This window comes from Cricetulus griseus, chromosome 7 (genome assembly GCF_003668045.3).
Source record: "Cricetulus griseus strain 17A/GY chromosome 7, alternate assembly CriGri-PICRH-1.0, whole genome shotgun sequence".
Taxonomy (NCBI): Eukaryota; Metazoa; Chordata; class Mammalia; order Rodentia; family Cricetidae; genus Cricetulus; species Cricetulus griseus.
This window is the reverse complement of record NC_048600.1, coordinates 42649035-42675962: the sequence shown is the minus strand read 5'-3', so window position 1 is coordinate 42675962 and position 26928 is coordinate 42649035. Positions and strand designations below refer to the sequence as shown.

The window sequence follows — 26928 nt, the reverse complement described above, 5'->3', positions numbered from 1 at the left end:
TTTATTTTAAATAAAGCCTTGTTTTTATTGCACTCATATAAAACAACTTCACTGTATTTAAAACAGACAAGGACATTCGCAGGCTATGGAAACCCAAACTTCTTTTTTTCTGACCCTCCCCAGGGTCCACACTGCTTCTGAGTCAAGGAGGCTTAACACACATGAGAGGAGCCCAGAAACAGCATGCTTACTTTGGAGGTCTTCATAGCTGTGCTGGGCCTTATTCATAGTCCTGCTTAGAAAATGCTGGTGACAATGACAAGTATCTGGGCAGGCACTAGGTCAGAGGAGCACCTGTGATGGATTGGTGCAGGCTGCCCTGGGGGCTGGGGTGGCTTGAATGCTGAGAAGGCAGGCTGGGCCTCATGCTCATCTCAGAATATACTACTAGGACAGCTGTGCTTGGATGTAGTGGACACAGAGTGCCAAGTGAAGAAAGCCTGGCGCTTGCCCTGGTCAGCTGGTACGGCCCACTGACTCTCAGAACACGTAAGATGGGGAATCCTGCTTGGGCCAAAGGTGGGAAAACTGGCACTGACTGAGGGGGCAGAGGCGGGGAGGCTGTAATTTACCTGGCTGTAGATCCAGGAATAACACACAGAGCTGGTCAGGAGAGAGAGTATGCTGGGGACATTGTCCTTTACAGAGATGCAGGCTGATATACTGAGACATTACCCGCAGAGGCCTGACTGCACTGGGTGTCCAGGCCCTCTGGCAGATAGCCTATCATTTCTGATCCTTTTTCTTTCTGCCCAGGGGCTGCCGTCGCTTCTGTTTCAGCTTCTCCTTTCGGGCTGCGGCAGTTGTGAAGGTGATGCACTGGGCATCTAGGATGTCCAGGAGCTTGCCCATGGCCACAGGGATCCCCTCCTGCTTCAGCTCCGCCTGTAGCTCAGCCAGCTCGAGAGGCTGGTATGTTAGAACCTTCCGATACAGGGCAGGCTTGGAGCAGATATAGCGTCTCACTGCCTCCTCTGTGTCTGCGGCCCGGAGGGCAACCTGTGATGCACTGACCCCCTCCTCCTCGTCCTTCTCTTCACCTGCCGACTCTAAGGCAGCTCCAAACTCACAGGTGGAACTGAAAAGAACGATGATCATCTGTGACACCCTTTGTCTGCAGCCCTCAAGACCAGACACCCCTCTGAGGGAGTGGGTGCTCCCAGGGCTCTGTTGGGCCTCCCATGTGACGAGACTCCTGATGGTGTCCCACAGGTTTGTGGTTTCTAGTTCTCTGGCTGGGCCAGTCTAGATAGGATCCCCCTTAGCCAAAAAGCTCCCACATATAAGGAAGCTACAGAGTTTCAAAGGCCTGTAGGGACTCCAGGAGTGAACCTTTAAACCATGTGGGCTTCCTACAGAGCCCAGGAATTATGGGCTTTGGACACTAGCTATTAGGCTTTCTTGATGCCCTCTCAAACCCCACTACTCAGAGGACACATGATGTTAACTGACCCTGCTGCGTCTGTTACCTTTGAGAGCTAAAGGAGTTGTCACTGCCATCCGCAGAGGGTTCCTGGGAGGCTGGGAGTGCGGTGTTCCCATCAGGGCCTGAAGGCAGCTCCCCAGCTGGCAACCTGCTCAGGTGGGAAATACTTGCACCACGCTGTTTCTTTCGATATTGAGGGCTCTTGCTCTTAGTGGGACCCTTGGCTCTTTGAGTCCCAAGACCTGCAGTGGCCTTGAGCTGGCTATAGCTTCCTGACCTTGAAGACTTGTAGGTCTCAGTGGGAGGGGCTTGGCTGCAAGATACCTCTGGGGGCACCTGGGAGGACTGGATCTCATGCTCCGAGTCTGACTCCAAAGTTTGGTGAGTGTACTGGAAAATCTCCTTCAGTTTTAGAACCATCTGGCGTTTGGGCAGAGCACGGACTCCAAACCTGCATGTGGAAAGAGGTGGACTTCAGAGGTCAACAGTGCAGCTATTTCTGCAGAGGGGCACAGGGCTTTATTGGATTAAAATCTTAGAGCCTGACTTTCAGGCACAGTCAAAGCTGACCATCTGGCCACGTGCCAACTAAGCTTGCTCTAAAGGAGATCCATGCCAGAACCCAGAGTGCCCAGAGAAATGGCAGAAGCATTGGCTTCACCAAGCACTCAGGCTGAAGAGCAGTACTTGTTAGAATGTGACAGTTTTCACATTATTTTAAAAAATGAAGTCTCCTTACTTGGATGACACTGCTAGGGTCCCATGTCTACCACTATAGAATATAAAGACCTATTTCCTAGGAGTAACCCACAAGAGCCTCATGTGTTAGCTTCTTGAGCTCAGCTCTGGTAGAAGCGAAGAAAAGCCCAGCATCCACCCTACTTAAGCAGACACACCCTCTGCAGAGAAGCCTGCAGGACTTCCCACCCAGGCTCAGGCCAGCTCATCTCCCAGACTTGAAGGGAGGTGTTGGGTCAGGCTACTTCCTGGCCTAGTTATTCCCAGGAGATCACCTAAGAAGAAACCTGGAGGAACACTACCAACCTGTCCAGCTCTTTCTTCAGCACTGGGGTCTCCATGATTGAATACCTTGGCATTGGAGTTATAGGCACTTTGGGGGGCAAGTTCTTTTTCCGGTTAGCACCTTCTGGATAAAACATGAGAAGCATAGGTCTTACCATGAGAGGCATGGATTTGCTACCACTTCTTGTCTTGGAAGTGTCACATGGGAAATGCTAGACCCCAATCAACACCATGGTCAAGGTGAGCATTAATGGCCACCTTTGCCATTTGGAGTTGTATCTTCCCATTGGGAGGAGTACACAGCAACTGTGAAGAACCATGTACACAACGCTAATGTCTGGTGCACAGGCTCCAGGGCCTCTTAGAACAAACAGCCCAGCACATGATCTATCGTAATGGTAAAGAGTGACCTGGTGAGCAGTGTCAGCATCAGACGACTGGCAACATTAGCAGCACTGATACCTTTCAAGCTTAGACATCAGAACTTCCTAGTTCATCAAGGAGAAGACAATGTAGGCTGCTGACATGGTTCAGGGAGTGGGTAATGGTGCCTATCGCAAGCCCGATGACCTGAGTTCAATCCCTGGGAGCCATATAGTGAAAGGAGAGGACCAACGCCGGGAGTTGTCTCCTAACCTCTGCATTCACATGCACACACAATAAATAAGTGAAAGAAAAAATACAATGTAATTCTAATTGGGGCAAGCATCTCTCCAAAGAACATGCACAAATGGCCACTAAAAACATAAAAAGATGCTCAGCGTCATGAGCCATCAGGTAGCAAAATACAGTGCAATACCACTTCACAGCCACTAGAGGGGAGAATAGGAACCCTCACCTCACACATTTCTTGAAGGGTGTGTAAAAGGAAGCATTATGGTAGTGGGAGGGGGGGGAGCACGTGTGGCAGCTCCCTATGACCCAGAAATAAAAATTATGTCCACACAAAGCAGGATTATTCATAACAACTCAAATGTCCACCAATGGCAAGTGGAAATCAGATATAAGAAGGAAATAAAGAAGAACCTTGGAAAACTTGTGCTAGGAAGCCAGTTATGAAACGGTATGACTCCCCTTAGAAATGCTTTTGGGGGAGGGTAGAGTGGGGAGAGAGATGGCTCAGCAGTTAAGAGCACTGGCTGCTCTTCCAGGGGTTCAATTTCCAGCACCCACATGGCAGCTTACAACTGTTTATAACTCCAGTTCCAGGGAATCTGATACCCTCACATCAATGCACATAAAATAAAGTTATAAAATTTTTTTTTTCTCAGACAGGGTTTCTCTGTATTGCTTTGGAGGTTGTCCTGGAACTTGCTCTGTAGACCAGGCTGGCCTCGAACTCACAGAGATACAACTGCCTCTGCCTCCTGAGTGCTGGGATTAAAGGCGTGCACCAACACCGCCCAGCTATAGATTATTTCCTAAAAAAGTATAAAAATGCTTTGAGGTGGTGCTGGTGCACACCTTTGATCCCAGCACTCAGAAGGCAGAGGCAGGTAGATCTCTGAGTTCAAGGCCAGCCTGGTCTACAGAGTGAGTTCCACAGCAGCCTGGGCTACAAAAAGAGACCCTGTCTTGAAAGACCATAAGAAAAAAAAAAAATTAATAGAAATGCCAGGTGGTGCAAAACCCAGACATTTAGACAAAAGTATTGCTTCAACTCTCAGGACAGCCTGAGCCAAACAAACAACAAACAACAAAACACCTGCTTACAACAACAGGCTTCAGTTAGAAGCTCACACTTGTAATTCCAGCACTTTGGAAGCTGAGCCGGGGAGGGGGTAGGGGAGTGGGTGCCCCTGTAGCAGGGCAGTGGGGTGCTGGGGTCTCAGGTGATCTGAAACCACTGAAGGTCAAGTGTGTCAGCAGCTCAGGGAATATAGGAAGGAAGCAGCAGGGTTCCATGTGATTTCATTGTGGTACAGAGCTATTGTTCTCCCTCCCTGCCAAGAAGCACTGAATGACTGAGACACACTGGAAGTTAACACTCTCCCACATTCTCTTCACTCAGGCTTTTTTGTTTGTTTGTGGTACTAGGAGCCCACCATGCAAGCTAACTACTCACTGTATTGCACACTAGCCCTTAAAAAAAAAATGAGATTGATATTTAAAAAGTTTAGAGTGAACAACGCAGTACCACTTAGTATTTACAATATTGGGCAAACTGGTTCTAAACCCAAAAAAGACGTTGTACGAAATAAGCAGGCCGCCTCCCCTTGGCCCCAGGAACCTTTGGTCTGTGTTGTACTGCTCTGGATTCTATACATTCAATAGAAAAAAAAAATAGTGACAATTTGTGACTAGCTTCTGTCACTTTACCATCACATTTTAAATCTCACAAGTATAGCACACTCAATCATTACCTCACTCCCTTTTATGACTAGGCAACTTTCCACTGTGTGTACAGGTGGGATTCTGTGTAGCCATTCATCTGCTGGAATGCATTAGGGTCTCTCACCTTCTGGCTACTGTGAATGACTACCTGAATCCCAGTTTTCTATTATTTTGGACAGACAGATGAAAATAGAATTTCTGGGTTCTATGAAGTGACTCTTGTCTGTATGAGAGTCTGTAGGAGGTGAGGGTACATGTGGAGGACAGAGGTCAACCCTGCATGCTGTTCCTCAGGAGTTGTCCACCTTCCTTAGGAGACAAGGAACCTTGGGCTTGTCTAACAATTCTCCTGTGCTGGCTGACCAATGAGCCCCATGGATGTTCCTGCCTCCACGCCACCCCCCTCACCCCCAAGGCTGGGATTACAACTCCTTGGCCATGCCTGGTTTTCTAAATGGGGCCTAGAGATTGAATTCAAGCCCTCATGCTTGCACTTTAAGGACTGAACTATATCCCTAGCTGTATTTTGTTTTCTCTCTCTCTTTTCTTTTTTCTTCTCTTAAAAGACAGGGTTTCTCTGTGTATCCCTGGCTGTCCTGGAATGCACTCTGTAGACCAGGCTGGCCTCAAACTCAGAGATCTGCCTGCCTTTGCCTCCTGAATGCAGGGTCTCATGTAGTCCAGACATGAAGCTTGCTATATTGCTGATTATGACTTTGAACTTCTGATCCTCCTGCCTATATCTCCCAAGTGCTAGAATCACAGGCATGTGTCATCACACCCAGGTTTGTATATTTAAATTCTCTATACACCTGGTGCTGGGATTGAATTTAAGGGTCCCATGTATGCTACCACTGAGTTGTAGCCTTAGCCCATTATTGAACTTTTTAAGGAACCACACTTTGCCATCTTAGGGTACAACTGTGATGTTTGTTGACAGCTGTAACCTCTGGCTTCTGGATCAGTGTTCTGGAGGTGGGTTCTCAGAAAGGACCTTTTAATCAGTGCATTAGTTGAGACACGGGCAGGCTTAGGAAATGCTGACTTGCTGGTTATGAAGTATATCCTAGGGAGCCAGCCACTTCTACTTTACAGGAAAGTCTGGGAGGGAAAAGGAAAGGTTTTGTTCGGATGAGTAAGTCCTTCAACATTGCTAGCCCCACTTTTCACCCCAGACCTCCACATCCCATTAGTGTAAACAGAAAAGGACAAGACCTCTCAGGCCTCACAGCCACTCACTTGGTGTCTCTGGGCTGCCTGGCTTCCAAGATCTGGCACTCAGCATTTGGGCCTCAGGTGGGGCCTCTGGAGAGTGTTGCTCTTCCTCGTCCCAGTCATCCCACAGGGCCGGGCTCATGAAACTCAGCTTGCTGCTCCCTGGAGAGGCAGCCTGTGAAGACTGCTCAGGAGACTCTCTCAGGGCACCACAGCTTCCTCGGATGGGAGTGGTGCCCAGGAGCCCTGGGGAGTGGCAGTCAACGCTACGCAGGGCCTCCTGGGACTGACGGCTTGGACTACTTGTGGTCAGGGGGCCAGTTCGCTCCAGATTCAAGTGGTCAATGGGAATTGGTGAGAGGGGTTCATCATGCCAACAGCAGTCACCCATGGGGACCAGGGGGTCACCATCTGGCACAGGGCTGCTGTTTCCTAGATGGGAAGCCACCTCCTGCTCATCATCACTGTCCCCAACTTCTACCACTTCATCAGTTGCAGTCTGGTTTGGCAGGCATGGCCTAGGTGATGAGTGTTTCTGGGGCCACCTGGTAAAATCAGGGGTAGGACATGGCTGTAAAGAAGAGCGTTTGTGGCGTCTAGGGTAAGGGTGGGAAGGGCTTCTGTAGGCCTGTCTCCCACTGTCGGAAGGTCCTTGAGTAAGAGGCAGTTTACGTGACATGACCACTGAGAACTTCTGGGCTGCTTCCTGCACAGTCCTTTGATCTATGGAAGGCCTGGGTGTGAGCTCAACAGTCTCATCTGGTGGGCTCCTGGCCTTAAGGCTTAAGATTTGGGTCTGTGATGAGCAATCACGGCTCTTACAGGGCCCTGGAGTAGCAGGCACCAGCCAGGAGGTGTCTGTAGTGCTGTCCTCATCCAGGCTGTTCTTCTGGCTGCAGAACAGCCAGGGGATCTCTCTGCTTTGCAGGGTGGACTGATTTTCCAGCTGCCCCTCCTCTCCCCTCTGTAGCCCAGCTTCTCTCTTCGGTGGGCTTTGGAAATGCTCTTGCTCTTCATCAACATCGATGATTGAAAACAGTTCAGACGAGCTGGGGCTAACTTCTAGAACTTTCCTAATTTCTGGGGATTCTTTAGAAACCAACTTTGTCTTGGTGTGCTCTAGTTCCAGCTCCTCATCTGAATCCAGTAAAAGGATAACCTCACCCTCTTCCTTCACATGACACAGAGGATTCTGGGCCCTGGGACTCAAGTGTTCAGGTATGGACTGGGTCAGGTCAATGGGTGGAGACTTTGCCGGGGAAATCAGGGTGCCCCTATTTCTGCGTCCCAACATGGAACTACCTCGTTTGCCCTTCTGGTGGCCTGGTTCTTTCAGTAATGTGAGAATGCTGCTGTCCCTTCTCTGCTTAGCTGGTGTGACTGGAGACAGTGAGCTTGGGGATGCCATCTTGGAAATGCTACTGTGTGACTGGGACACTGATGGGGACAAATTGCTTGTGTGATAGAGATGAAGCTGTGACTGGCTGGGACTTCCATCTACAGGAGACTGAGACAGGAGGAAGCAGGGTGCCTGCTCCACAGCACGGGAACGGGCCACCTCTGCCTGCCTCTCACTAACAGTGTCACTCTGCTCTTCATGATCAATTGTTATTTTTGACAGTTGAGATGATTTTCTTTGAGCTGATGCAAAGAGCTGTTTGTAGTCATGGGCCTTGGTGGGGTGCAAAGTTGAGCACCCTTCACTCACCTGGTGGCTCTCAGGAGGGCTACAGGAGCTGGGCTGGCCAGCTGCCTCCCTTAGTGCCTCCTGGACATCTGCTTTTTCTCCCCAGGCAAAGCGCTGACCCTGGGGTGGAATGGAATCTCTTTCATTTTCCCAGCTGACCAGCCCAGATGACTCCATTTGTTCTGTCTGTCTGTTACTCTGGGCACCTGCTGGGGAAGGCTCAGAAATTGGACTGACCTCCCCGAGTTGGTTAGCATCCTCATCTGTGTCTGCCGCACTTGCCTCCTGGAGCAGCTTCCTCTGAGTGGCTGCGAATTCATAAATTTCTTCCATTTCTGCTTCATTCACTTTTTCTCTGTCTTCCTCACAGACCTCAGGTTTCAACAGTGTCTCTGCTTCCTCCTCCTCATCTACCCACACTGACCTCAAGAGTTCCTGGAAATTCTCCGCTCTGCTTTCGCAATTCTCATTTTCCTTCTCCTCCTGTTGCTCTCCCTCCAAGTCCGTCATGACAGGCACTTGTTCACACAGGTGAACAAGGTCATGCACACCAAATCTGCAATAGCAGGAGGCACTATATTATCGCTGCTCTGTGCGGGGCACCTGCTGGCACCTGGGACTGGTAGCCAGAGCAGACCTCATGTAGAGGAACAGGATGTGTCTCTGTGGTCTTTCCCCTTGTGTAGGAACACCCTCAAGTCATGGCTCTAGATAGCAGCCATGGTGCCTAAACTATACTGCTGACAAAGTGAAGGTGTGTCAGGTGAGCTGGCAATCACAGGAGCTGGGAGGGCTATAAAACCAGGCAGTACTGAGAGTCACTCAAGACCCTGTGCCTGAGAAAAACCACATGGACAGAATTATTGGCAGGCTAGCTAACCACCTATCAGAAGGCTCCAAAACCCAGTCAGTATATCTCAAACACCCATCGCTGAGCTGTCCCTTTTTCCAAAAGGCACCCAAGAATTTACACAGCCTGAGATGGGTGAGGCTTTACCCCAGAGGTGTTTAAGCTTCGTTAGGAGGAAGAATGCCTGCCTGATGCTAGGTAACTCTTATAGGAACAATTAAGGAGCTATATTCTATGTCTAAGGGTGCTAAGGCCACAGGCTACCATCTCACAATGCCAGTATAATTCTCCCCAATTAGCTTTCCATACCCCTGCAATCGCCCATTCTAACCAACTATATCATGCATTTCTCAGGGTTGTAAAAATATAATGAGATTCTGACAGGCTCAGCCTTGACCTTTGACAACCCTGCCTTGAGCTGTCAATCTCCCAATGCATGCCATCAACTCTAAAGGCTGTGGAGTATGTGTAAAGTAGAATCCCAACCTCAGGGCCAGGGAACGCAGATCAGGAGCCAGGCTGGGAGGCATGTCAGTGTCTGCCATGTAGAGATAGTTCAGAAATGCCTGGGCGGCCTCTGCGCTCACATCGCTCAGCAGGATGCGCTGGGTCAGATCCCCATCCTCCACAGCAGAGAAGCCTTCAGCATTTACCTGATGGCAGGGAAAACACAGAAAGCTTATAATCTGGAGTGAACAATGGTCCATCTTTAGCCTCTCAGGCAGTCTGAGATCCTGGGGTTTGGGAGAAGTCTTGTGTATTTTCTTAGCCAGATTCTATAGTCTGGACCTTTGTTTCCAAAACCATATGGTGATGTATGTTTAAATAATAGGTTAGTTTCCACTTGGCAGATGTATCGTGTATTCTAGGCACATCTGGTTTGTGTGGTGATATTTGTTTATGATCTAACAAATAAAGCTTGCCTGAAGATCAGAGTGCAGAGCTAGCCTCACTAGTTAGCAATAGAGACCAGGCAATTGTGGCACATACCTTTAATCCCAGCAACCAGGAGACAGAGGCAGACAGATCTCTGAGTTCAAGGTAACCCTGGGCTACAAGAAATTGATCCAGTCTAAAAGAGAAACAGAGCTACAAGAAATTGGTCCAGTCTAAAAGAGAAATAGAGCTCACACAAAGGTGATCCCAGCACTTGGGATCCCACGCCTTTAATCCCAAAATAGGGAGAAAGGAATGATATGGCTGGGCAGGAGAGAGGAATATAAAGTGGGAGAAGACAAGAGCTCAGTGCAGTCTGAGCAGCAGTCAGTCTGAGTAGATAGTCTGTGCAGTCTGAGGATTTGTAGAGACAGATGCAGTCTGAGGCATCAGTCTGAGGATACAGTCTGAGGACAGGATGGCCCCTTTTGTCTGAGCATTGATAAAGGTAAAAACTCTCTAGTGAGCCGGACATTGTTGGCGCACACCTTTAATCCCAGCACTTAGGAGGCAGAGGCAGGTGGATCTCTGTGAGTTCGAGACCAGCCTGGTCTACAAGAGCTAGACAGGACAGCCTCCAAAGCCACAGAGAAACCCTGTCTCGAAAACCAAAACAAAAAACAACAACAACAAAAAACTCTCTAGTGGCTGGCCACTCTGCTTCTCTGATCTTTCAGCTTTCATCCCCTTATAGCTGACTCTGAGTTTTTATTATTAAGACAAATTAGAATTCATGCTACATATTTGGGCCTGTGAGTTGCATGAGTTCTAGTATAGAAATGAATATGCCCCAGTACATTTGCAGATGATAATATCATATTGCAGTATTAAAGGTTGGACATGCTTGTGTCTAGAACTTTCTGACAAAGATTGAGCAGTCTGTGGATAGTATACTACATGGTAGCTCAAGCTTGTAATCTCAGCACTTAGGAGACTGAGGCAAAAGGGTCCCAAGTTTCAACAGAGAGAGAGAGAGAGAGAGAGAGAGAGAGAGAGAGAGAGAGAGAGAGTAAGAGAGAGAGAGTGAGTGATTGGGAGATTCCATGAAGATGCAATACTAGTGAAGGAAGAAGGAAAACTTACTTTTTGAAAAAAAAAGGGAGGAGGTAGGGCGCCAGCACCCTGTATGCTTACATGCTGAATAAGAAGTGGACATCGGGCATAGAGAACAAACTTGTGGGCATAAAACACCTCTCCGCTGTCAATCTGGAACTGGACATCACTCAGGTGTGGATTATTAACCATTGTCCCAAAGTCAGACACCAGCAACCCAAGAGAGGAGAGCTGTAATGGGAGGAGGAAAAGAGGGTTGTCAGGTCCCTCAATGCTTTGCTAACTGCCAAGGGAAGACCAAGGGCCAGGGCCATGCTTTCCTCTCCAGGCTGTGCACATATGAGGCCTGAGGGTCTATCTCTGGGTTACATTAAGGACCTCATTAAACCAGAATGACAAATGCTAATTGCTTTCTCAGGTTCCATATTACGGTGTGTTGCCTGACCTATGGTAGGAAGGCACAGTGGTGGATAAAGGCATCTTCACAGCTCCTAAGCACAGCAGGATACCTGGTTCTCAGAGTAACCTGATGCAAAGGACCACACCCTGAGCCCAAGCTGTTCAGAAACCCAATACTTGTCGATACACGCAGAGACATCACCAAGATGGTCCTCTGCATAGGTAGGTCCTTATGGAATGACACCCACTTTATGGAATTCCCATCTTCCAATGCCATTCATTACCAACAGAGTACATTGGGTTGTGAGTTGGAGCCCACCCCATAATCCATACAAAGAAGGGGCACAGTGAGTGCCTAATGGAGGAAGGAAATCACTAAAGAAGCAAACACACAGAACAGATGCCCAAATGAGGTGGTCACTACGGGGGCAGTAATCTCTGAACCCCTCAACAGAGCAGGCTGGAGGACTGGCTGCTGAGGAAACCTACAGTGTCCAAGCACAGCAATGACCCAAGAGGGGAGGCAGGAGGCCAGGGGTTCTCAGCTCCAGCAAGGGTTGTCAAGGTATGCCATTTGGGATATAGACCACAAAGCCAGGGCAGAGCTGACACATTAACTTGTACCATAGAAGTAAGTCTTCACACTTACTGAGGCGTGGTCACTCCTCTGAAGGGTCTTCTTAGATGGCAGGACAAACCCAGTCAGTGGAAGGCTGCTGGAACCCAAATCCAACCCTGAGAAGAGGATGTATAGATTAAAGAGATGTCACCTCCCAAGCAGGCAGTGTTGACCCTAGGCTTGGCTAGACACGTTATTTGAGGGCATCTTCACTTAAAGTAACCTTCTCCCAATTATTTCTACCCATTTCCATGACAGAAAGGTCAGAGGATTGTAAACAGACAAGATTAGCCCAGGAAGCTGTTTGGCTAAAGCTTAAGGAAGATTGTGAGATATACAAATGTGTGTGCATCACAGTCATCTCTGAGGAAAACACAGAACACACCCTACACCACCTTCTCCACTGAACTGAGATAAGCACAGAGCCTCACAACAGCCCATGCTCTACTCCCACAGACCCCCTCAGACTGCATGGGTAGGCCCAAGACATCACCCAGTGTCTCACCTATAGGAACTCCCAGACTGCTGGGCAATGGGCTGGCGCTCATCCCCTCCTCTGCCAAGTCCACAAGATCCTGAAGAGCTTGATGCTCCCTCTGGCTGGAGGACAGCAGCTGGGTCTTGGGGCTGTGGCTCATGGGAGGGCTGCTGTGGAAAGCAGGTGGCCTTTGTGTACTTGGCTCTTGCTGCTTGGGCAGTGGCAGCTCCTGTTCCTGAAAGAAGGTGAACAGTTAGTGACTATGTGTTATTGTTACTGACACACTGCCACAGCCACCCTACACATGCACAGCTACATCTAAGATTGCAGATAGGGCAGGGCCCTCAAGGGAGGTCAAGAGCAGCCAGGAACCTGCAGTGTTGGCAGCTTCTGTCATGGCTCAGGCCTACCTGATGCCTCCAAGTATGAAGAAGGGGCCCCAAAGTAGCTCACTTCATGTTATTTAAATGGCCAAGGCTGCTAAATACCAAGGCAGGACCACCTTTAGCAGAACTGTCTAAAGTATGTATTCAGGACCTAGGTTCCAAGGCTCTATCTCAGACAGATTTAATAGTTGGACAGGAGTGGGCCTGGACTTCACATTTTAAACAAGCTTTCCAAGAATATGCTAAATTTGGGGAAACAAAATCCTTTTTTTCTTAGCAGAAGTCCTACTGAGTTGCCACAGACATGAAGTACAGCCTCTGTTGCTTCAACCCTAATCTGTTTATTAGACTTCTCCTCATCCAACCCTGGTATCTTGTTGCTAGACTACCCACCTCTTTCCAAAGTCCATCCAAATGTGCGTTAGGAGGAGCAGAGCTCACCTTGGGAGGCCGTTGGGACACAATTAGAGGAACCAGGCTCGCTGTATAGAAGGACTCCTCAGCCAAGGCTCCTGTGAGGGCACTGCGCTGCCACAGAAAGTTCCGCTTTCCTTCAGGCAGCTGCAGACGCCAGCCTGCATGTTCCAATTCTTCCTGAAAAATCCTGCTGGCAGGAAGTGGCGGGGTGCAGGACAGTTCCACTTCCTCTGATAGGAGCTGGGCGACACGATCCTCAATCTGTCTACTTGTGGTCTCAGAGTCCTGGGTTAACAACTGTGGGGGACACACCGGGGGTTTCTTCCTGCGACCTTTCTTCTCTAGAGATAAACAGAAGTGGCCCAGTCAGAAGTGGCTCTGACCGCTCATCCCAGCAGCTGCTGTGATAACTCTCAGCCAGCAACCAGCACCAAGCTCTCCCCAGGCCTCTGCTCCAGCCACATGTACCTGCACCTAGCCTTATCTTCTCAGAAAAAGCATTTTCCAATCTCAGTGGGGGCACAGCTGGACACTGCTCCATCTCAGAGCGAGACAGAGCCATGGCCACCAGGAGATCTTCAGATGGAGCCTCGGGCTTGTTGATCTTCCACCTCTTCTCTGGCTCCTTCTTGATGCTGGCTCCTTTCCGTTTCAAACCTCCAACATGGTTGCTGAAATTAAAAGATAGCCACAGAGAAAGGTCAGCAAGTGCCTCTGATTCTGGACCTCTTCTGTCTTACAGAAAATAAGAGATGGATGTGTCTGCCCATTACAATGGCAGAACAATTGCTTGGGCTTTCACTGTGCTGATTCTATTTTTAGTGTGCTCATTCGACCCAAACTAGAAATTTAGCACAGTCCAACAGTGGAGGGCCTGGGCTCTTTCTTGGTCATCAGCGGTACCTGCATACCTAGATGTGGCTAAATCCTCATTGTCTATAGGTCCAAGAAGGCTCTCTGTAGCCAACAAGTTCTGCCCTGAAACTTCAGATGCCCCCAAGGCAGTCCTGTCCACAACGATCCTTCCCCTCCTGCAGGAGGACTACAGTGACATTCTATCCAAAGCCCAAAAGACAAGGCTTCCAGACTCTGCTGCCACAAAGCAGATGCCCTAGAGTTGACCTCTCTCTGCCTTACAGAAGGCTTGCTCTCTGGCTGGAAAGAAAAATCTACTGTCTGAGCGAGCCCCAGCAGCTGGGCAAGGAGGAGGTGTGGTAGGAAGCAACTCTGAGAGCCTGCCCTGCAGCTGCTGTCACAACTCAGATTTTTGCAAAAGCTCAAGCTCTCCCTACACAGGGAAAGTCGGAGTTCTTAGGTGTGGTCTTGGAAAGTAAAACGATCCCCAACTCAGCTAATCACAGGCAAGAGAGAGGGGCACCAGCCAGTAGCCAGGAGTTAGGTGTAAGAGCAGTGCTGATGCTGCACCCTGTGCCACAGGCAGGGCCCGGGCTTAGAGAAATCAAGTAAGGAATGCAGAAGGCAAGAACATACTCAGACCAGCATGGTGCTCTAACCATGAAATTCGGAATATTCCAAAGTCCAAATGCCTTAGCTTGGTCTCAGTAGAGGAATGTTCAGAGCCCCCTTAGAGAAAGTCCAATGTCCCTTCAGGGTGTTCAATCCCCAAAACTTTCTATTCACCAGCCTTCTAGAAGGGCCCGTATACATCTACTTTCACTATCTGGAAGCATTTTTATTTATTTATTTTTATTTATTTATTTTTTTCGAGACAGGGTTTCTCTTGTGTAGCTTTGGAGCCTATCTTGGCACTCGCTCTGGAGACCAAGCTGGCCTCGAACTCACAGAGATCTGCCTGCCTCTGCCTGCTGGGATTAAAGGCATGTGCCACCAACGCCCAGCTGGAAGCATTTTTAAAGTAAACATGTTTAATCTGTAAGATAAGCAATAGATTAGATGTCTAAGACCTCAAACTTCCTGCCCTACAGTACTAGTATGGATGCACTAAATGTAGGTAGACTCCCTGGCTTGGAGAACCCCCTCTGACCATGGTGATCTCAGCTGTGGCCCGGCCCAGCAGCTAAAACCCACATCCAAAGCGGTGACAAGGATAAACATTTTCCCACAGAAGCCTGGTACTCACGCTATCTCTGTTCCCTGTATGCCTGGCGTCTACATACTGAGGACTGCTTCCCAGTTGTTAAGGGAGCCTCCTATTTCAATACATAAGCATTAACTCATGCAATTAAAAAAATCATTCTTAGGGGAAAGAGTGGGGGGTAAATATGAACAAAAAAACATCGTATGGAATTCTCACAGAATAATATATAGTCTTACAGTTCTGCCTAGTCAACTCTTGGAACTGTGCTGAATAATTTGACATCATAGTATGAAAATGAAGCTACACTAACATAGAAACATGCTGCACAACCACAACAGGGGAGTAAAGCAAGTACGACATGCTTAGATGCTCTAGAGTGGTCTCTGCAGGGTTATGGGACTGGCAACATTGAAGGAAGGACCTCAGGAAGCAGTGGCAATTCTCTGCATGGGTAGCCCCATATGCATGCAAAATCCTTGTGCTCGTTGATCCTTCTTCAACCATGAACAATTTTCTTATATGTCCCATGCCAGAATACAAGAGAGCTAGTTCTCTCCAATACTATATAACAAGCTTTTCAGGCAAAGTCTAACTGGAGAGAAAACACCATTGTTTGGTGATGGGGAATGTCCTTCTGTATATGTTTGTCTTATTGGTTGATAAATAAAGTACTGTTGGCCAATAGAAAAGCAAGATAGGTGGGACTAGGAGTCGAGGAGGAGTCTGGGAAATGTAGTAAAGAAGTCTGTGATGCAGGCAGGAAGTGACATAGCAGGCAGACTCAATATAAGCAGGAAATCTCTCTCTTGCTCTTCCTCTTCCTCCTGCTCTCTTCTCTGCTCTGGAGCTGCCATGTGATCCCAGCAAGACAGGGCACGTTCTGCTGGCGTCCTCCATAAGATAAGTCTTATGATTATGCTTGATAATTAAGACTGAGCTAGCAAGTAAGAAATCCTAGTCATTGACCAGCAGCATTTATACCTAATATAAGTCTCTGTGTGTTACTTGGGACCTTAACATGGTGGGCAGAACTAGAGTTTGGTTCCTTCATCTGTCTTACCTGGGTACCAGAGTGCTGCTGGCTGCCTCAGGCTGAGCTGTCTGTAGCCTTACAGCCTGGAGCAGGAGCTGGGGACCCACTTCCATCTTTACTGCACACTGTTTCAAGTGACTGATTCGGCTCTTGGAGGTGAGGAATGGTTTACCACATATTGGGCAATCAGGGATCTGAGGTGGAGCAGGTCTCAGTGCCTTTTCTGCCTCATCAAGGCATCTGCAGAAGTCAGTAAATACAGAACCCTCTCAAGTAACATGGACTACAGCAAATGCTTAATCGGCATCAACATGTAAATGTTCCCCAAAAGCTGATCCCCTCACGCCATCTGCATGTCTCCTGGCAGTCAGCCTCAGACACTAAATTTAGGTATGTGTCAGCAAAGGTGCCTAAAGAATTTAAGGACAGACAACATAGACTTACCTTACAATCCAACAATTCCACTCCCAAGTATAAGCCCCAAGGAATGAAAGCAAGTGTTCAAACAAATCCATGAAACACATGTTCACAGCAGCAATACTATAAAAATCCACGAGGTGTAAACACTAATGTCTGGCAATGGATGAAGGTGCAAGTGTGCAGTCTAACCACACAATGGGCTACTATTTAGCCATTAGAGTGGTGTTGGGGATGACACACTGACAAACAACACAGAGATGAGCTGTTAAGTGGAGGATGGACAAATATTGTGTGATTCCACGTATGTGAGTACACAGGTGGTAGTTGTCAGGAGGAGGAAGGGGACAACACATGGTGACTTCCAAGGGGGAAGGATGTTCCTTTTGGAGGTAATGAAAGTAATCCAAAAGTGATGGTGGTGACAGGTGCACAAAAGTCAAGGACTTGTGTCCTTAAGTGGATGAAATACATCACGAGGGTTCAACCTCCATGGGTTCAGAAAAAGGGGTATGTTAGTGACACTGAGGTGCTATCCTAATGCAAGGTATCAATATTCCCACTGGTACTATCAGGTCACTGGAATTTGGTCACTGACACAGAAGAGGGGGTGGCCCTTGCTGCTCCTACCTGTTCACATGCTGCTCCCTCCGAGTCACATTCATTGCTGAGAGGTTTTTCTGACACATTTGGCAGAAGAACAACCCCTTCTCCTCCAAGCTGTCATGATGGGAAGATGCTTCCTCCCTTCTGAACTCTTGCTGTAAGGCCAGGGCCATAGCAGCATCACTGTCTGTGGCATGGAGCCTGGGTTTATACTCTGTGGAGTGGAGAAGCATCCAGATCCATGAGAACAGACAGGCTCCATGACCTTCTACCCCTCTGTCTTGTCTACAGCTCTAGCATCATGGGCACTAGGCAAAGAACAAAGAAACTAAAACCTAGCATCACTCTGCAAGTGTGTTTACCGGCATTGCCTAGGGAGAGTGGGCACTGGGCAGGGGGACTCTTGGATTAGCTTTTTCCATACTTTAGTGTGCATACAGATCACCTGAAGCTTGTTAAAATGCAGGCTTTGATGTGTGGAATCGTGCTGGGGACTCCACCTCTTCGAATGCTGACCTCTTCTTATCGATTATAAAAAAAGAATCAGGAAAAATGCCCTTGACAATCAAGAACTCTATTAGCAGCTGACACAGGATGGAGTGATTCTGGCCTTGAGATAGCTCAAAACGTGATCCTGGACTCACAGAGAATATGCCCACTCTCCAATTTCTTGACTATTACTTCCATCTACCACTCTTGTCACAAGCTAAAAAACCGTACAACTTCTTTTGGTGCCTTATTTCTTTTGTGGTATTAGAGATCAAACCCAGGACTTCACACATGATAAACTGCACCACCGAGCTACAGCCCCAACCCCAGCTCCTCTTTTTCCTAAACAGAGAGATGGTGTGTATTACTTCTTGCCACATGCTATAAGGGCTGATGACTCAACAAGATGTCCAATCATTGCAGCCTGAGAATCCTTAGAACTCTCAAAGACAGCAAATACAGTACCCAGAGATCCCATTATTAATTAGCTATTAATTAATAATTAGTAGGATTTCCCACTAGTGTTTCTTCCAATTCCTTTAGAGCAAGTGCACATGTATATCACACATATGTGTACATGAGTGTACATGTTGAGAGACAGAGTGTGTGTGTGTGTGTGTGTGTGTGTGTGTGTGTGTGTACATGTGTGTAGGCCACAGATTGATACTGAGTGTCTTCCTTGATCGCTCTTCACTTAATTTACTGGCGCAGGGTTTCTTCAGAACCTGGAGCTCATGAGTTCAGCTAGTCTAGCTAGCCAGTTAGCCCCAGGGATCTCCTTTATTGGTCTCCCAAGCCCTGGGATTACAGGTGGGCCCTCCATACATGCTCAGCTTTGATGTGGGTGCTAAGGATCCAACTCCTCATGCTTATGTGGCAAGTACTTTAACCAGTGAGCCTTTTCCCCAAACCCCCTTCTTCTCCTTCTGTACATAGTCATCAGAGATGAAGATCCACGATGCTTATAGGATCACCTGACATTATGAGCCTCTAGGAACACAAAGTTCACAGCCCCTTTTAAGAGAGGATGCCAAACTGTTTAACCTAGAGCTGGTGAGACCTCTAGTTTACTTACAGTGCACCATAAACAAATAACCAAGCAAATCTAAAATGTGGCAAATTATGAGCCAGTTAATTAGTCTGGACTTTTCAAAAGTTAATGTAAAAAAAAAAAAAAAAAAGAACTATTTTACAGTCTGAACTAAGGAGATTTTATTCAGAGCCGGGTATGACGCTCAAGCCTATACTACTATGTGGACAGGGGTAGAGGCAGAAGGATTAGCCCTGAGTTCAAGGGCAGCTTTGTTTACATAGTGAATTCTAGAACTACATAGCAAAGTCTTGTCTGAACCCCATCCCCAAAAGACTATTAGAGCTAAAACAATACACAGCATGTGAACTTTGTGCAGGAAAAAAAGCAAGCTACAAAAGATAGCTTGGGGCTGGGCGTTGGTGGTGCATGCCTTCAATCCCAGCACTCGGGAGGCAGAGGCAGGCGGAGCTCTGTGAGTTCGAGGCCACCCTAGAGCGAGTTCCAGAACAGTCTCCAAAGTCACAGAGAAACCCTGTCTCGAAAAAACCAAAAAAAAAAAAAAAAAAAAAAAAAAGATAGCTTGGGCTGGGCTGTACAGTGGTGGCACATGCCTTTAATCCAGTACTCGGTAGGTAGAGGCAGGTGGATCTCTGTGAGTCCGAGGCCAGCCTGGTCTACAGAGTGAGTTCCAGGACAGGCTAAAAAGATAGCTTAGACAACTGGGGAACTGTTACGAAATTGGGTTGTGCTTTTGTGAGAAAATCTAAGGGTAGCATGTCAATGATGTCAAAGCATCATTGATAGGTATAGAGACACAAAATACATAAGGCAGGAGCATTTGGAACCATTCTGGGTCTAGTCTGCTGCCCAATTCCATAATCATGAACAAAGCTAATTAAGATGTGAAAAATTAGCTAGGCCATAGTAGCACCAGGGCTACACAGAGAAATTCTGTCTTGAAAAACAAAACAAAACAAAAATAAGGATGTGAAAAACTATACACAAAAAAGTGTGTGTATGACTAAATGTTACAACTGTTAAATCTAGATAGGGCACATAAAGCTGCAGTTCTCAACCTGTGGGTCACGACCCCTTCGGGAGCTGCAGATCAGATATTTACATTATGATTCACAACTGTAGTAAAATTACAGTTATGAAACAGCAACAAAATATGGTTGGGGTCACCACAACATGAAGAACTTTATTAAAGGGTGTCAGCATTAGGAAGGTTGAGAACTGGCATAAAGCAGGACTTCCTGTGGGCTTTTTTGTTATTTTGTTTTGGTTTTTGGGGTGTATGTGTGTGATGTGATGTGTGAAGGCCATTGCCAATGTCAGGTGTCTTCCCCTATGGCTTCCCACCTTTCCAGGGACCATCCTGCCTAGCTTTCAGTGTGAAGATTATAGTGTGCAGCACCACGCCCAGTCAGAGATGCTGGGGATTTGAATTCAAGTTCTTGTGCTTGCTTACACAGAAAATACTTTATACACTGAGCCATTTCCTCAGCCCCTACTGTGGTTAAAACAAAAAAAAAAAAGCTTTCTGTAAAAGAATAATTTAATAATAAGAATTGGGAGGGGGAATGGAAAGAGAGGAAGGAAAAAACGGAGCAAGACCATGTAAGAAGTCCAATAAGAAATTAGGAGCTAAAACCCAGGCGGTGGTGGCGCATGCCTTTAATCCCAGCACTCAGGCAGGTGGATCTCTGTGAGTTTGAGGTCAGCCTGGTCTTCAAAGAGAGTTCCAGGACAGTCTCCAAACTTACAGAGAAACCCTGTCTCGGAAAAACAAACAAACAAACAGAAATGAGCTAAAGAGATAGCTCAGTGGTGATGAGTGTGTGGTGCTCTTGCAGAGGACCAGAGTTTGGCACCCAGTAGCCATGTCAGATAGCTCACTACTGCCTACAATTCTAGCTCCAAGGGATCCAACATACTCTTTTGGCCTCCACAGGCACCTGACTTCCATAGATATACCCCCACACAGATATACATATACATACATGTAATTAAAAATAATGAAACAAATAGTTCTTATAGGGATAGTCCATTCCTCCAATGCGGTGGTGAAATAAACATCAGACAGAGAACCTATATAAAGAAATGAGGCGAACAGGGTTCCTTCTATTTCCCTTTTTTATACCGTCTTGTCTTACAAAGCAGAACATGCTCACCATACCGTTCTCGACCACCATCTCCTCTTGAGGGCTCCTTGGGACATTTTCTTCCATCGTGGTCCTTAGGGAGGACTCTTCTGAAGTATGTCTCAAGCGCTCAGGGTCTGCTCTCTTGAACTGCTTCATCCGTTGGAGAACCAGCTCTGAGGCTCTGGGTTTGGAGGGACTTGGCACACCAGTCGTAGTGAGATAGGGTGGAAGGGGCCGGGAGTCGCCATTGGGAGCACTCTCTGGCAAAGAGGAAAATATTCACAGCATTTGTTCTACAAATGTCCTTCCAAAATGTCCTTTACCAGGCAGTTCACCTCTGACCCAACTTGTGTGAACAGGACCTGTTCATGCACTCACTGTAGCAAGGAGACATGTATCAATGCAGGGGGATACTGGGTTCAGCAAATGCTGATGAGCTTGTGGTTTGATTGAGGGGTGATGAAAATGCTCTCAAGTTAGGTAGTAGTGGTGGTGGTTACACAACTCTGAATGTACTAAAACACTAAACTGTACATTTTAAGAGTGAAATTATGGAATATGAGTAATATCTCAATAAAACTCATTAAAAAAATACTAATAGCAAGTGTTTCTTTCTAGACCAATTCTTTAACTTGAGACTCATCTATGGCCTTCTGTGGAGATTCAGGAACCCCTGAAGTTACGAGCCAATTTCACACATATGTATGTGCAAATACCATGGAGCTTTCACCAGCTGCTCAAAGGGAGCCTGAGTGCCCAGAGGGCAGCATTACGTAGTCCTTCAGCAGTCTCCAGGGCTCAGACTCTGCACCCATGTTAGAAAAAAAATGTCCTCTAGAATAAAGAAGAGAAGGTGAGGAAAATCAGAAACAGAAATCAGGACCCTGAAGAGTGAACACATCACACGTGCAAGGCTGGTTTTCAGTTCTGTGTGAAGAGGCTGAGGATGCCAAGGGTGACAGGGCAGGGACCTTGAACCTCTGGTGCACCCTCTGAAAGCCTCCTCAGCCTAACCAATTGGCTGGCCCATTCCAACTTACCTAACTTAGAATTAATTCATAAAAATACGAAAGTGTCATTATTTTTATGCTGACACCACTACTGTCAACTATATAAACATTCACGGAAAGCAGACCACATACTCATACAAACTCAGAGAAGGAACGCACACATAGAATTGAGCAAAGTATGGTCCTTGGGCAGCCGTGTTTTTGTAAATTAAGTTTCACTGGCACAAGGCTATTAACTATTCACCTATTCACTTCCACATCATCTATTGCTGCTTTCTCACTATAGCAGCCATTAAGCACAGTTGACCTCCCTACTAGGGAAGATCAGTCTAGAAGTACCTACGAAGTCCCTTTTACAAAGTACACTATCTACATTTAACCTGTGTACCCACAATGTGCTTCAATTCAGCTATAGATTAATATAGTACCCAATACACAGTAAATGCTATATAAATATTGCTTACACTATATTGTTAGGGAATAAAAACAAGAAAAAAGTCTGGACATATCAAGCACAGACTATTTCTTTTCTCAAATGCTGAGTATATGACAGAGGGTAAACCTACAGATTTGGAACCCACGACAAGGAGGGCCAATTATAGTTGCAGCACAAACTATATGATCTGTAAAAACAGGGTATTTACTCTCTAGCCTTTTGTTTTGTTTTGTTTTGTTTGAGACAGGATCTCTCTACATAGCCACAGCTGTCCCAGAACTCAGTATGTAGACCAGGCTAGCATTACAACTCATAGCCCCTGCCTACTGAGTGCTGGGATTAGAGATGTGTGTTATCTGGCCTTTTATAGCAAGTTTTCTGAGCCCCAGTTTACAGCAGCACACATCACTTGGTTCCCTCTCCAAAACCGTATCTGGCGGTAGGTCCCAGTGGGCCCTGCTGGTTACCTGTCTGAATGCTCTGTGCTCTTTCATACAACACAGGCTGTGGGATAGGAGCAAGGACACCTCCCTTTCCATTCACAGGGAGAGCTGGGTCCCCTTCTTGGGATTTAGGTGCCCCTTGCTTTTTAGTCCTAGAGGCCTGGCTGCCTGATGGAGGTTTCTTCTCTGAAGGGCCTTGAAGGGTTTTGCTCCTGGTGGCAGTTTGCTTGGTTTCTTTCAGCTTGCCTCTTTTCTGAGTGCTACCGGCAGCCTTCGGCTTCCTCCTTTCTCCTGACACTTCTTTGGTTCCATTTTTTTTCACCCTTTGGAAAAAGCTGGCACAGAGTTCTTTGAAATCATCATCTGACTCATCCATCATGTGACCCGTTTTAAGGTTTTCAGGCTTGTCTTTAGTGGAGTGAGGATGGATCTGGAAACATGTCCACAGAGAGGAAACTCGTGAAAAAGCCCACTTGGGCCTTACCACACTCCGTTCACTAGGGCTTCTCTTCTCTATGATTTACTCAGAGACTTTGCACAGCTATGAACAAAGTACTGTTTTCCTCTCCATAATGACTTACATATCTTTCTTCAATTGGGACCCGTAGTTAAACAAGCTTAAAAACTTCCCTCGTTAATATTCACAAGGGAAGGAATATGTTGCTGTCCAACTGCTGCCTCTGAGACAAAACACATGTGAACTGATTCTCCATGATCTCCATAGTGATAAAGAGTATGGGTTCATTTAATTTCGTATCTGTGGAAAACCAAAAGCATCTAAGTATAATCAGACAGCTATTGCTAGGTCATTTCTCCCAGGAAGGTACAAGAGCATGTAGGGTATGGGGAAAGTCTCCAAGGTATAGCCTGGATAGAAATATAATTGTCCCACAGTATGTCCCAGTACAAAGCACATGACACAGAACACACGCACACGCATGTACAATCTAGAAGCCTGCAAATGCATAGTCTCCAGGCAGGAAAAAAAAAAAATTGTGTATCTTGGGAATGTGCTTTTTACTGAAATTTGGAGAAAAACATGAAGGCCAGCTGCCACAAAATAAATGTTTCCCAACTACAGGGAGCTTGTGTCTGCACAGTGGCCTCAGATCCCCAGCTATCGCTTCATCAGCTGGTAAGGGTGTCAGCAAATGCTGTAAAATGACTGAAATAAAGAGATAAAGGAGATTTGGTGGACTTTGCAGAGCCCCCATTGAGGGCACTACCCTGCCTGGAGAGTGGTGGGTGGATGGGGTGGGGGGTAGGCTGGGGGTGGGGGAGGAGGAATGGAGGGAGAGGGAGAAGGGACTTACATGTGAAACAAGCTTGTTCCCTAACTAGAACTAATAAATAAATTAAAAAGAGAGAGAGAGAGATAAAGGGTATGTCCTTGCTTGTATACCCAGGAGAGAACAGAAACCACTCTTTTTTAAAAAAAAAAAAAAACTGTCTGCAGATAAAGGTAGGTTGGGCCTTATGGGCATGAATGTTTACTGGGATACAGAGTATTGGGGTTCAAAACTCAAAACACAATTATCTAGGTCTAGGGAGATGGCTCAGTGGGTAAGAGTGCTTACTATACAAGCATGGGGACCTGATTTCGGATATCCAGCACCATGTAAAAAAGCCAGGTGTGGTAGCACTCACTGGAAGGGGAGACAGAGACAGGAGAACTGCTGAAACTTGATGGTTAAGCCAGTCCACTTGAAAAACTGCAAGCTCCAGGTTCCAGTGAGAGACTGTCTTAAGAGGCTAGGCCAACAGTGATAGAGCAGTATACCCAATATTCTCATTGGGTCTGGGGGGAGGGCAGGCACCAGCTAGCACGTACACATACACACTCTCAAACAAACACACACACACACACACACACACACACACACACACACACACACACACACACACCTCCCTAAATAACCCAATGGCAGAAATCTATCCATTCCAAATTTTAGTCATGCAATAATCTTAGAGGAGTTTCCCCTACTCCTTCACATGGGCCTTGCCCCCCCTCCTCATTCTGTGTTATCACACATGACTGTCACAGTGACATCTGTCACAGCTTATAATCATTTGCAGGGCATAACACTTATTGAATGCTTGTGTACCAGACACTAGGCCAAACGCTTCTTAAATCTCTAATTCATTTAATCCTTATGGCGATACTGAAATACAATCTACCATCATCTTTTCTTTAGATCGAGGAATCTGGCACAGGCAGAGTGAGGAACAGTTTTGAAGTAGCAGGGCAGAGATTCTAGGCAGTGTGGTTCAGGTTTTAATCCTGTTTTTATTCACTGAATTATCTGTTAATGAAGTTCAGCACATCAGTTAGATACAGATTTATTTACTTTGTATTTTCTTTGGTTTGTCTGGTACCCAACTTGTAATAAATGCTAGGCAACTATCTGTTGAATTCACGAACTGCAGAGTTTGATACTGTGGGAATGAAGAGAAACGGTAGAAGGGAGAGGTCTGCAGGGAGAGAGAAGTTAGGCACAAGGGCCTGGAACACCAGGCAAAAGCAAACTGAATTTTATCATGCTAGAGCTGTGTAAATGTCACATTCATTAGTGTTGACAATCTCTGCTGACAATCGAGTGATAAGATGTCCCTCTCCGGTAGGTGCTCCACCAATATCTGGTAGACGACATAAGAGATCCCACCAGGCTTCAAGCTTCCAGAGGGCAGGTGACTCCTGCCTCCTCAGCACCCTACCAGCCGGCAGACGTCGAGGGAATGAATGGATCCGGGGGCGGGGCGGACCCTTCCCGCTTACCCCTGCTGAAGACCCACCAAAGGAGACTGGGGGCCTGCCTGGGAAACGCCCTGACGGTCCCAAAGCCAGACAGATCGCTGGACTGCCCGGTGGTCATGATACTACTGTCCCCACCTCCCTCGGGGCGGGCGCTGCCCCTGTCTACCGAGCACACTGCCACTCCGCCGTGGGCCGGTTGAGAGCCAGTGGCCGCTGGCGCCTACGGACCAGACAGACGCCGACCGGCAAGAGAGGGGTACCGCGGAAACTGACAGCCCACCCCCACCCGCGCCGGGTCACTAGCCCGATGCCCGGCTCCTCCTACCTCCCCGCGCAGCAGCCGCACCTTCTCAACGGAGAACCGCGGGACTGCGCCTGCGCAGAGAGGCTTGCGAGCAGCGAATGACGAGTGCGCAGGCGCAGAGCCCGCGCGTGCGCGAAATTATATGTGTGTGGTGTGAGGGGAGTTGAAGGGGGAGCGAGAGTCACTTTCCGGTGTTTCTCTGCGGCAGCGAGCGCTTCCGGACGGCGTGAGGCGGGGCCGGCCGGGGATGGTGTCTTGCTGGCTGCACGGCGGTATCGCGCGCCGAATGAATTCTGCTAAGTGCTGTGGAACCTCGGGTAAGGGTAGTGACTGTCACGGTGTTTAAAGAAGTGCGGTGGCCGAGCGGAAGGGATGCCTCGTCGGTTAAGAGCTGCTCTACAAGAGGTCCTGAGTTCAATTCCCAGCATCCACTTGGTGGCTCGCAACCATCTGTAACTAGTCCCATGGGATCCTGTGCCCTCTTCTGGTATGCAAATGCACATGCAGACAAAACACCCTTACACATAAAGTACGTAAATAGATCTTTAAAAATAAATAAATGAAGTGCGGTGGCATCCGCTCACGGGGAGCACGGGTGTCTGGCTAGTGCAGCCTGGTCGTGAGAGGCCCCTGTGAAGTCATGTGAAGAGTTCCAACTTCACCCGGAGGTGAAGGCCCTCATACATTCCAGGCACACTCTCTACAATGAACTACATCCTCAGCCCTAGTTCTGAATGTTGGAATTCATAAAGAGTCTCCTGCTTCTGCCTCCCGAGTGCTGGCATTAAAGGCGTGCCCCACCACACCCATCTAAAACTGTTCGATTAGGACTGACAGAGGAGACTTGCATCTCCAGGCATCTCCAAAAGCAGAATTGTTTGTTAATCAGAAGGACAAAAGGGCCACAATCTCTGAGGGAGCAGAGACTGGATGCATGTGCCACAGGGGACTTGGGGATTTATAGGACAGTAAAGGTTAGCTCCCCCACAGACTGAAAGTGGTAGATACCAGGAGGTTTTATATGTGGATTCCCGAATCAAAAGCTTCCACAGATGTCAGTCAAGTCAACTTTTCTGCCCAAGTCTACCTGAGGTGTTTAGGCCATTCTAGACCTTGTGGGCAGATAAAAAGAAGGCTGCACCCGAATCTACTGCTGTTTCAGCTACTGACTGTAGCTCCGAAATCATTGCCCCACAGGTCACCCGCTGCCCAGGCAGAGGTCCTGAGGGATAGCATCCAGCCAGAACCACCTTTTGCCACTGCAGTCAAATGTAGTTTTTAACTAAATCTCTCATTCTATTTGCCAATAAAGACTTAGGAGTCAGATGATGGGGTAAAAACCTGCTAGCTCTGCGAGGCTGAGAAGCAACTAG

General features: G+C 47.5%; 2 protein-coding genes across 4 annotated transcripts in view; one reads left to right on the top strand and one right to left on the bottom strand.

Moving 5' to 3' along the window:
- On the bottom strand, nt 1–25681 carry Slx4 (SLX4 structure-specific endonuclease subunit; the record flags this gene model as incomplete). The annotated part of the gene is made up of 15 exons (XM_035448086.1): nt 1–1078; nt 1470–1877; nt 2471–2573; nt 6023–8241; nt 9022–9188; nt 10606–10755; nt 11573–11658; nt 12048–12255; nt 12800–13164; nt 13292–13494; nt 15943–16155; nt 16963–17152; nt 20640–20867; nt 22521–22926; nt 25598–25681. Coding segments are annotated over 15 exons (5382 nt in total), but the record flags the coding sequence as incomplete, so codon positions are not given.
- Nucleotides 25595–26928, top strand: part of Dnase1 (deoxyribonuclease 1) — a 35755-nt gene continuing 34421 nt past the window's right edge. For 2 of the 3 annotated variants that reach the window (XM_035448045.1, XM_035448046.1), the window contains exon 1: nt 25620–25872. The gene's annotated coding sequence lies outside the window, so the exon portion shown is untranslated. Of the gene's footprint in view, nt 25873–26928 lie in introns of all 3 variants that reach the window. The other variant, XM_035448047.1, reaches the window with a different exon arrangement.